Here is a 12737-nt window from a genome sequence, read left to right as displayed (position 1 = left end):
GGTAATACTTATTACGACTTTTTATATATCTATTTTTATTTTTTTAACTGAAGTCGTAAAATTATTTATGACTTTAATAATTTATGATGTTATTTTATTTTATGACTTTAAAATTGTAAAATCTTTTTTAAATTTTTTAAGGGTTACAACTTTAAAATCATAAGCCTGTTTTTTTTTAGTTTTTGTTTTAAATTTACAATTGTTTACAGTTTTATTTTTATTTTAAACAGAAAATTAAAAAAAATATTTAAATATATAATAAATAATATTAAGTTGAAAGTTATAATTAACAATAGTGATGGATTGGATTTCATCATATTTAACATTTATTAAAATTTGAATTGATCTCATTAATGCTTTTTAAAATGATTTATAACATTTTATTTTAATTATTAATTAAGGATAGAAATTAAGAAATATATATACACATGTAAGTCTATTTTTTTAATTTAGTCTTTATAACATATATTTTAAGAATAATCATGATTAAAAATAAGGAGTTTTTAATTAAAAATAATATATTTATTATTGATGACAAGTTAATGATGAAAATTATATTATAGTATATTTATACATAATTTTGTAACTATGTAATTAAATCTTTAAAAAAGTTATAGTTAAAATTGCATATTTTAAATTAACTAATCTCTTAATATATATATATATATATATATATATATATATATATATATATATATATATATATATATATATATATATATATATATATATATATATATATATATTATTTTACATAGTGATTTAAAATCACATGAGACGTTAATTTTATATCATTTTAAATTAAATTTAACTAAAATTTGAATAATTGATATCAAAATATATAGTCATTCGCTTGGATTGTATCTGGTAGTAATGGACGATTATTCTCTTATGATTAATTTTTAAAATAATGATTATTTTAAAAATGTAGAGTAAAAATTCAATTAATATAAAAATATACATATATTAAATATATTACTATTTATTTTATAATATATACAGGTAAACTTTAATTCAACCTTTGATAATTGTCGGATTAAAATTTTAACTTTATAATAAATGTTTATCTAAATTAATTATATAATTTTCCCTTCAACATTTTTTAGAGATATCATATTGAAACTTTAACTCCACATTAATGGTTGATGTGATTTAATTTCTTTTGATTTACTATTATTATTATTATTATTATTATTATTATTATTATTATTATTATTATTATTATTATTATAGGTAAATAAAAATAGATATAATTAATAAAGTAAAAAGTAATGTAACTGCTTCAAAACATACTCCTTCTCACTTATTTGAACAATAATAACAAAAACTATAATAATAATATTATAGAATTTTAATCATTTTAAATGAGAATTTTCAATTTATGATTTGAGGTTAGTCAATTTAAATCTTTAATAATATCAGGTAATTAAAATTAATATTTTTAAAATAATTAAAATATTATTTTAAAATAATTAATAACTATATCTATTTAATACAAATTGCACTATTTTAATAAATTTAAAATAGATTAAATAAACAATCAAAAATAATAATTATATAGTAATCCCTCTTGTTCTTCATATCATTAAGTTATTTAATATAATTAATAATATAATAAATTTTAATTTTATTTTAAAAGCACCCATTAATGACACAACACATGATCCAAGAGATGATATTTTTTCCACCAATGAAAGTAGTATTAAATAAATTTGTCTATTTGCATGGAGATTTAATGAACATATTTCATAGTAATAAATTAAGAGTATAGAAGATCAAGTAATACATCTTAAAATAAGTTCATATTTTTCTTCCAATTAAGATCAAAATAATAGACTGATTTGTTTCTTATAAAAGGATTGGAGGGAGTAGTATATATTCATATTTATTATTTTTAGATTATTTTTTAATTTATACTTTTCATATAGAAAAAATGAAAAAATAAATGTTTGATCATGTTTTTTAAAATTACACAAGCATGAAATTACTCACACCATTGTTATCTCCTAACCTATAAAACTAACTAATATATTTAATGATTTTAGAGTACATAGTTTAGTTATTTTATATTTTTATACTCTTTTCTCTTATTTGTATATTAGTAAATATTAAATATATAATTTATAAGGAAATATTTGATAATTTACTTTAATAAACTATAATATTTTATATATTTTATTTTATAAGGAAGAAAAGGTGAAAGAAGCTAAATGTGTTGGCTCTGACGTGATTAAGTATGATTCTTGCTTGAATGGATGTGTAATGTTTAGTTAAAGCAGTCTATAAGACATAAATATTCAATGTCTCACTATAGTGAGGGAGTGAGTCCCAATCTGTGTAATATTAAACTACTGGATTAAGGCATGAATCTATATATAGAAATAGATCGCACTTTTAGTAACTTACAATACACTCATTGATTTTTTTCAAAACAAGAATAATGTGAGCTTCTTGGAGAGGTATATAATAGGGGAGATATATGATAGGGATCAATTGGCAGGTATATTCACTTACAATTCGTTATCAGATATTATTCATGAAAACTAAATATCAGGGAATTGACCTCAATTTCTAGAGGCTTACTGTTTAGGTGGTAGTCCGCACTCTAACTCCAACAGCCCCAATGAACCATTCTAAATAAACATGGACTATGTTATTGGCTCATTGCCACTTTAATTTTCACTAATGCTGTTGGTTTCATTTCATTTTGATATTGTAAAGATAACATTGGTGGATTGTTGAGAGTTGAGATAACTATCATTTTTCTTCCCGATTTACCATTGATCTGTGCTTCATCTACTTTTTTGTATGATTTTTCAGTCACTGCTTACTGTCTTTCAGATCACACATATTGAAATTAACATAATTATTTGGAATTCTTTATCTCTTAGTTGATTCCGTTTACCCCATGTTATTGAGGGTAGAACTGCTTTATTTTTTTCTGCATATTTTGTTGGCTTTTACATAAATGGACGAGTTGAAAACAAATAAAGTTGCTGATACTTTCCTGGAGGGTGATTGTGGCATAATTAGTTGTAGCTTTTTGAAGGACTATGGTTTATTTTGGTTGTAATTTTTACGGAATGCATCTAGTCAAGAAAAGAGATATTAGGAATGAGATTCTTTAGAAGGCTTCACATTTTAATTGTTTACTTATTCGGGTACTAGTTAGCTTTCTAGAGTTGTAGAGCTTATCATGTTTCTATATTAAGCTGTCTCTATCTCTATTTTGGATGGAAGCAAATGCAGGTTCTCATATTGTCTTAGAATTAGATTTACAATTTATCCTCCTATTGATAGCATCAACTTCTTCACTAACCTCTGTTCTACTTCTATGGTATTTTCAAATCTATTTTGGGGTCGGCTTGTTAACAGTCAAAGCTTGTGGTATCTTTGTTAGTGTTAGGGAAATTATTCAGAAGCAGTTTTTTATACAGCTTTATTTTGATTGAAGAGTTTGAGAATTTATTGAAACTTTTTAAATTTGTTTAAATTACTTTTGTAACTGCATATTTTGTTTGTTTTTCTTTGTTTCAGTTATGATTAGTATAGTCAATAAGTGGTTCCTATATTTTAGGAGTAAGTCAATTTTAATGGATTAGTGAAGTGATTTCTATACTTTAAGAGCAAGTCAATTTTAATGGATTAACCTGATCAATAAGTGATTCTTATACTTTAGAAATAAATCAATTTTAATCTTCTATTTTGCTAAAATCTTATTATGTGATTAATTTCTGTTTTGTTATTTATTGTATTGTTACTCAGAATAATTTGATTCAGAATAAAATCATTCTATTTCGTCGAGATGCATATTGTCTCTCTTCAAACTTAACTTATCCACACAATTGTCACATCATTGCCGCTTAAACAACTATTTGACATGTATGCATACATATAGTGAAACATGAAGCTCCTAGCTCTCTCCACATAAGTAGGAAATCAAAATTGAATCCCGCAAATGGAGATTATGATGGAAAAATTATGTACAAATTGACATTGTCTACTAAGATTTCATAGGTTGCAGAGGATTCTAACAATAAACACACAATCTGTGAAGAAATAATTAGTGCTGCAACACCAATAAAGTTGGGTTTAACAGAAGGGAATAGTATCTCATAATATGATGAATCATGTTTCGAATCTTTGTTAAAAGAAGTTTCCACGTTCAGTATCCAGTAATAGGGTGTAACCATTGTCCTATTTGATGGATTTGGCTTATGTTTTCTTGCTTGAGCTTTCCTAGGGAGATTTAGCCGACTAAATAAATAACTCCAAAATGGTTGGTTTGTCTAACAAGTAACAAGGAACCTTAATTTAATTAATTTGGCTGTACAAAAACTTAGATTGGAAGATTTTAAGAAATTAGCATAATAATTTCCTGTTCTTTCACTTCTTTTTTAAGTTGCTATTTAAGCCTTGTTCACATATGATAGAAGAAGAGACATACCGTTTTTGTAATATAGTGTAGCTTTCTGTGCATCCTTTTATGAAATGTAGCTTTCTTGGTTCTTTCGGTAGTGAAAAGATGTCTACATAAGAAACAATCATCTTCATCACAACTATGTTTGCTATCTTGTGTCACCATTTGTTGATTTGAATGTCTTGATTAATGATTATCATTTGCTAATCTAAACGAAGTAAAATCAGAATGAAAAGGTAGGGGAAAAAAAGAAATATATATTTCAGTTTATCTATTCTTTAATCAAATTTCTTTTTTCATCTGGTTTCATTTCAATCAATTTTTTTGATTTATGGATATTACAACGTTAAACACACTATTTAACACTCTCCATACCAATCATTCTTATTAACTGAAATCCATTGGTATTAATTACTTAATAATGTGCTTCCTTATTTAGTGAAATTTGCTTCCTATTTATAAGACAGAAAGATTTTGCTGGATGATAAAAATTAAAAAATACTATGTGAGAGTGTCCCATTAGCATTACTTCCCAACACGTATCATTGGCTATTGCTCTTAATTATTATTATTTCCATCCAATCATGAACAAAAGCCCCGGAAAAGAGAAGTTCAGGGAGATAATTAAGTGCTGCATATGAGGTCATTCTTCTATGTTCTAACCCCTTTTTTCTATTCTCAGCATCCTATGCTCAATCAAGACACAACACATTTGTAGATTGTTTTAGGGTCTTCTTATACGTTTATTGGCACTATGTATGCACACATTTTTCTCCTTTTTTTTTTATTAAAAGATGTTTTTTATCTTCTATTTTACTATCACGAACATGACTAGATATTGAACTAGTGAAAAATCCATTTATAATATTAAAACAGATTTTGTGTAAATAAGATATCTCCGATCAATAGTGAACAGAAGAAGTCTAATCTCTTCTACTTATAGAGATCACTAAAGCTTTGTTTTTTATTTCCAATATTTTTTCCCCATACTCCTGATCAAAAATCTATTTCTAATCATGCTTGAGGGTATGAATTGGTTCGAGCTTTGTTAATATATTAAACTCAATTTCTATGCTCAATTTGAAGTGTCAAATAGCTTTGGTTTTTTCTTCCTATAATCTCAGAAAATTGTAAGTCTCAAATAGTTTTTTGTTTTTATTGACAAATGTTAATTTATTAATTTTATTAAAAATCTCAGTTAAAAAATTGAACTTACAACCTCTTTATTTTTTTTTACCTTTTCTCAATCATTTGATCAACCTTTTATATTTTCTTGTACGTCTCAAATAGAAGTTGACTGTGTCTTCTCTTTACTCTCTCTTTACACGGATCTACCAAGTTAAATTTCCAAAAGCTCTCATACTCATCAATATTCATTGACCGACATACTGGTCGTCTCAAAACAGAAAAAATATACTTAGTGTTATTCCAGATGCTGACGGGTAGGTGTTTTCCTTCTCATGGGTAGCTTGTGGAAATTTGTTAAGAGATGATGACACTGGGAAAAATCTAAAAGGTTTTATTTGCAACATGGCATCTATTCAGCAGTACTCCAAGATGAACTTTGCGGGGTGTGATGTGGGGATTATGTATGGTGCTACCTATTGAGTAATCAAGGATCTTGGTGGAGATGGACTCTAAAGTGGCTTGGACCCATCTCATCCTTGCCTTGATCTTGTGTTGTGTGGGTTATATGATCTCATATGCAAGGTGCTTCCCATATAAATTTCCATAGCATAAATTAGGAAGCTATTAGAAGTTTTGATGCATTAACCAATAATGATCATGATGTAGACATTGGTTTAAATTTGTAGAATCATTTACTCCTTTCCCCCTTCCCTATGTCCTCTTTTAAGGGATGTCCTAATTGGGGTAGTTATTCCCAACTTTTTTCCTGATTTCTGTTGGGTCTTTAGTGGCAGTTATTAAAAAAAAGTAATTAACATTTTTATTTTTCTAAAATAATAAATTAATTTTTTATAGAGTATAATTGGTATTTTAGAATAAAAGTGGTTAGGGAATGTTTGAAGAGTTTAATTTAATGCACTATCAATATAATTTTTTTATATTGTCAATTAATTAAAAATTATCTTAAATATGACTTATGAAATAGTTATTAAAAATCAATGATTTTTTATTATATGAAAATACATAATTGGATAATAATATAAAAAATTATATTACTAATATATTCTAATTAAACTCGTGTTTAAAATATGAGATTAGAATTATATTTCTAATGAGTTCTAAATACTAGGTTCTATCTTTTAGTTGCGTAAAGAATAATATTTCTAATTAGAATTTTTAACTTTATTGCGGAGAGGTAGTGATAATAACAAAGATAGTTAAGGAATGTGAATTGTAAGGTTGGTGACTAAAATAAGAGCAACAATGACAATATGAGTAGTTGGGTGCTGATAACAACAAAATCATAGAAAGTAGTTGTAGAGTAGATCAAGGTGAAGAATTATTATTTTTTATAAGTGCTAATTAGAAATTTGAAATTCGGTCATGAAGTTAATTATTATAATTTTATGGTATAGTTACGAAATTATGATTTCAGTTCTAAAATTATTCAAATATAAAAAGATCATATTTAAATCTAAAATCTTATTCTTTTTTATTTAGCCTGGCCTAAGGTTATGTCTCAATCAACACTTAGATAATAATATTCTCTAAAACAGAAACTATCGAGATAGACCGTCTTTATTTTAACTATTATATATATATATATATATATATATATATATATATATATATATATATATATATATATATATATATATAAGAATCAATATTTTTACAAAATTTAACTATTTACTAATCGTACCTAATTTTATTAAAAATCTAAACTTGAATTCTATAATTTATTTCTAAGTACTAAAATAGTATCATTTAATCTCAAGAGATTGATTGAGTGAAGTTAGGGTCTCCCACTCTATAAATTGTAGTTCCGAGTCTTCACTCTTCTCATTGGAGTCAGATAAACATAAGTAGTTTAAGTCTTTTTTTGAATTTAAAGCATTTTGATGCGTTGGATTACATCATCATTCTCTACCTCTAAGTTGTAATAAATCCAAAATAAAATAATGAATCCCACAAAAAATAGCATTTAGTATATATATATTCTTTAACTATAAATTTACTCAAATCACTCTAAATCATAGTTCAAAAATTCGGTTGGATCGAGTCGGTTGAATCAGTCTAACCAAGATTCGGTGACATAATCGGGTCGATTTATTTATTGGATCAATCATGTATTTGACTTGGTTAGATCTAACCAATTTGGGGTAAATCCGACCATCCGAATTGGTTTTTACAACCCGTTCCGCTTAAAAAATGCTCCAAAGCGTTCCAACAAAATTTAAGACTTATGTAATTGTGTTATTGAATTATTATTTGTGGACTTCTCAACTTTATTACTTTAATTATTATTTTAGATTTTGAAATATGAATAATTTTTTCTTATTTAAATAATATTAATTATATATTTATATAATATATATATATATATATATATATATATATATATATATATATTAGATTAAATCACTGACCCATTATCTTAGACAAATCTCACACGGGATCAAGTTTCATAACTTTACACAATTATTACCTCAAAATTCAAATTTAAAACTACAAGTAATTATATTAAAATAATTTTACATCAATATTAAAAAATTATTAAATATGATCCATTTTTTTCTTGATCTAATCTCCTATACAATTAATTATGTCTTAAACACACAACAGTTGACTCCGTCTTTCCGTTTACTCTCTCTCCTTACACGTTACTCCATTAAATTTCCAAAAGCTCATACTCATCAACATCCATTGACCAACTAAACACATCGTCTCAAAACAAAACAAGTATGTAAACAAAGAGTGGCTGATGTTTATCCATGGACGGTTTTACCCAAGAGATTCGTCTTGTTATGTGGAGTGGAAAACTCCCAAAATCGTAAACTCACTTGTTGGGATTATAGCATAATTGATATTTTCCACATCATTGGAAAGGTACTTGCTATGCATGATTGATAATATGAAAATGGTGATAGCAACATCATTGGCTTGAAACCCCGGGCCATCCACAGAGTGGGAAATAAATACAATATTAGACATCTCCATCAACTTTTTTGCTTAGCCAATCAGAATCATGTAATAATGTTACCTCTTATCATCTCACGGGTTGACCTAGTAGTCTGCCTTTGTCTTTTGTTCTGCATGCTGTTTTCATCTCTTATTACAAAGAATACATCATACATGGATTAATTATTTAGAAAATAAATCATAGTGTAATTAAAGTTGTATTAGTATAAAGTGATGTATAGTTATATATGTACATATAAATAACATTGTTAAATATCAAGTATTAATGTAAAATACGTTAATTAATATAAAAAGGTAAGATAATCTTAAAATATCCTAGAAAAGCAAATAGTTCCATATAAATGTTGTGTGGGTGGTGTGGTTGACATATTGTTTTTGTGTAAAAACAAATATGCCGTCCACAAATGAGTTGTATTAATAAATTATCAGCTTTCTGTCAAAAACGATCATAAAAAAAAATGAAGCTTTCTGTCAAAAAAATAATTTATAATTAATAGTTAACCAGGACGGGTCGGCCTAAGTTAAAAGTCTTACTTTTTTGTCTAATGATTTTATAACTTTAGTGATTTCTTTTTTTTTTTTTGTTTTTTTAAAAGAAATAACTTTCTCTCGCTTCAATTTTTTTTATATTCTCTTGCTTCGTAAATATGTTTTCTCATTAAAGAAATTTTTAGCAAAGCCGTTGTCATAGAAACGGGTTCAATTGATTGGGATGAGAACTTTTAACTAATGATCAATATATAGTAGTAGAAAGGATTTCACTTTATTTTATAATTATTTTATTGAAAAAATATTTGAAAGTAATGAGACAAAGCAAAATGAAATGCATCTGATTAAATACGAATGATATATTCCCTACTCAATCATTGTCTTTGTTCTCACTTCTCAGCCACCTGATCTTTGCCTACTAACATAACCACAAAGGATTTGCCGCAAAGATTCCATAGTTTGATGTTAATCAACACAACAATCGTCTTCAATTATGTTGTGTTTGATTTCACACTGAAAAATAACATAATTAGTTTTGTCATATGTCAAACCTGATTTTATCAAAAATATAAATATTTCTATGATTTAAAATTGTTATATATCATTATTTAGACACAAATTATTATTAATAATTTATTTAAAAGTCATATTAACGATAACTTATAATTTATTAATAAGTTTTACAATATTAATTCATGACCATTAAACTTTAAAAAAATTACACTAAATTTTATATCAAACTTGCTTTCAGAATAATATATATATATATATATATATATATATATATATATATATATATATATATATATATATATATATAAATTATTTTACTTCAAAATCAATTTTACAAATACTTAGCCAAATACAAAAGTGTGGGTAAAAGTGACTTATAGTACTTTTAGTTGGGGACAAAAACATTGAATGGAACAACCCCACAATTTATGAAAGCAAGAAGTTGTATAATATTGCTCTTTCAACGATGGCCGAAGCCCTTGTGATTTTTTCACTTTGAAAGAGTGGAGCAGCATCTTATGCTTATGAAACTTCAATTTCTGAGACCTTTATCAGATGTGTCCCTACTTTATAAAGCTCAGTTCCATTCAAGATTGAATTATAAAAACATAGTTGAACCAGTCTGATGTTATCATTGTAATTAGGAAAGTTATAGTCGCTATATGGTTCCTTAGTTCTTACATTTAAAAAAGGTAGAGTATAAAAAGTTCAAAATTAATTACACCAAATTAACTCATTATTTCAAGTATAACTCATATTGGTTGTTGTGTGACCCTTGGAGTTGTTCAAATCTCAGATAGGTGATAGTAATAGAAGATACAAAATCTACTAGTTTTCAGTCACAAAATGGAAGATTTTTTTATGATTTTTTGGGTACCCGAAGAATAATGTATTCTACACATGGCCTACATACATTACATTACAGTACAAAAGAATCAAATGAATGAAAGAATGAATTGATTTCTACAATCTACAACTGATTTCTATGACTAGATCTGCTGCAGAACTTTCAAACTATAGCCAATTTGAAGAGAGGAACAAATTGTGAGCACACCCCTTGAACTGCACTTTCCCTCCTCTTCATGACTTGTCCTAATTTCTCTGCCCTAACAACACCGCGTGAGTGCTTCTGTTCTACCACTTTGTAGATTCCAAAAGCAAGAGACCAAGTGCATTTTTGGAAATTTTTTGAGAAGTAAGAAATCGCATTTAGGATGTGAAAACTATAACTATTAGTTTCTGACTAAGCGTGTAAAAATCACGTCTGTGACTTGGAACCAAACACGCTATACAATTTTTTTTTTACAACCTACTCATATCCCCATCCTTTTTGGAATGCAGTTGAGTTTGTCTTCTGACCAATTCATCCAAAGCCTCCTTCATCCAAGCATAAGGGCATATTTCTTTTGCCTCATCCACAGTCATCTGCATGATGATGCACATCAATGAAACATTAGGGCACTAACAAATTGAACATACCAAATTAAGATTATTGCAATCGCGAAAGTGAATTTGACAAGTGAATAATTTTTTGTTACACACTTACCCATCTTCGTTTTCTTGTGTTCATCTCTGGCCAGTTATCCAATTCCTTCTTAACAAGCAAAGGGAACATGTATCCCTCATGCATTATGGGTTGGCGTTTGCTCTTGTAATACCATTTTCCCAATTTACCCTGCAAGAAAACAAAGACAACAACACACAAGGTAAGAATCAAAGGCACAATTATTTGGTGGGGGGCGAAGAAAAAAACTAATAAAAGTGTTTGCACACACTTACTTCAACACTGCCAACAACCCCAGCTTCTTCTATGGTTTCCCTTAAAGCAGCTTGTTCCATGGATTCATCAGTTTCCCAACCACCCTGAGGCCAAACAACACATGCACACAATATCAGCAACAAAACCAAAAGAGGTTGAAAATGAAAAAAAAAATGGGTTTCAAAACAACACAAGATGTGGAGGAGCAAACAATACCTTTGGGAACTGCATTCCATGACCCTTCTGAGCACTAATCACAAGAACCTCTAATTCCTTATCCTGTGTTCCATTGTTCTTGTATCTGTAAGGAATGCATCTGTTCATTTCCAAAAAACACCACCACAAAACAAGTCAGATTAACAATTCAATATGCACAGAGAAAAGACAAATTTAACTTCAAACCCACCAAGAAAAATAACTTTTTTTATATAAAAAAAAATGTGTTTCCCCCACCGGCCATCCAATAATCAAATCAAAGGACGCGCTTTTAACCCTTTTTAAAATAATAATAATAAGAAGAAGAAGAAGAAGAACCCCCAATTGAGAAAACCTTGCAAATTTCAAAACTTGTCCACCATCTTCAATTCTAGAGATTAAGGCCTTGTATGCTTAACTCCTTTTTTCAAAATTCCTTTTTGTTTTCTAAATTTCATTCCTCTTTCCATTTTTTAAGTTTTCAGAACACTTATTTTGAAACTAATAAATTTTGAATTAGAAATTAATCCCTGACTAGTGAAATATTATTTATAAAAAAAACATTAATTTTAGAAAATGAAACCCATAAAAATCAGAACTTTAAGAAAGCCCAGAAAGAAGAAGGAAAGAAGGAAGAGAAACACACCCCACAACTTGGCGACAGCCTTTGTCATAGCGCTGCAAATGCCTGCCAGTACGAGGAGAGACCAGAGACATCATGTTCTCCAACTGCTTGGGGAACAAATCCTTTGAAACCTTATTGGAAAAAAGAAAAGGGTATATGAATTTGCAAGCCAAATTCCTAGAAAGGAAGAGACCCATAACGCTAATCTTGTTCTTCGTGTTGGTGATGAAGTTGTTGTTGTGTTTGCACGGAATAATAATTTTAAAGGGAAGAAAAAGAAGATGAGAAGAAATGAGTAACAGACATGAAATATGGTATGGGACAGGCAAAGTAGTTGTTTATATATATGTTGGTTTCGATGTGTGTGCGCGTAGAGTAGACAACTACAGCGTTCAAAACACAGCGCATGGACCAGTGCGTTTAATCACGCGCATTTTTAAAATCGAAACGTTTTCTTTTGCCTTTTATTTCTTTCGGTAGAAAGTTCAAAATCGTTTCGGAATTTCCCCCGTTTTTTCACTCTACCCTCGTGTGTTTAGAAACCTTTTTTTTTTTTACTTTCTCCCGGTAAAAAAACATCTATCCCATTTTGGGATGGAAATACAAGAGATATGGAAAAAAAAAAT

The 12737-nt window shown here is 27.7% G+C and overlaps 1 protein-coding gene across 1 annotated transcript; it reads right to left on the bottom strand.

Annotated features, from left to right (window-relative positions):
* Nucleotides 1-10358: 10358 nt before the first annotated feature.
* LOC114368752 (nudix hydrolase 18, mitochondrial-like) lies at nucleotides 10359-12430 on the bottom strand. The gene is made up of 5 exons (XM_028326006.1): nucleotides 12133-12430; nucleotides 11508-11607; nucleotides 11312-11395; nucleotides 11079-11207; nucleotides 10359-10957 (listed from the first exon to the last, which is right to left on the bottom strand). The coding sequence occupies exons 1-5, from the start codon at nucleotides 12306-12308 to the stop codon at nucleotides 10835-10837; spliced, it is 612 nt and encodes a 203-aa protein (XP_028181807.1). The 5' UTR covers nucleotides 12309-12430; the 3' UTR covers nucleotides 10359-10834.
* Nucleotides 12431-12737: the final 307 nt, after the last annotated feature.

The sequence above is a fragment of the Glycine soja genome, chromosome 9 (assembly GCF_004193775.1).
Source record: "Glycine soja cultivar W05 chromosome 9, ASM419377v2, whole genome shotgun sequence".
Classification (NCBI taxonomy): domain Eukaryota; kingdom Viridiplantae; phylum Streptophyta; class Magnoliopsida; order Fabales; family Fabaceae; genus Glycine; species Glycine soja.
The sequence above is the reverse complement of the archived record's forward strand: the minus strand, read 5'-3'. Positions and strand labels throughout refer to the sequence as shown.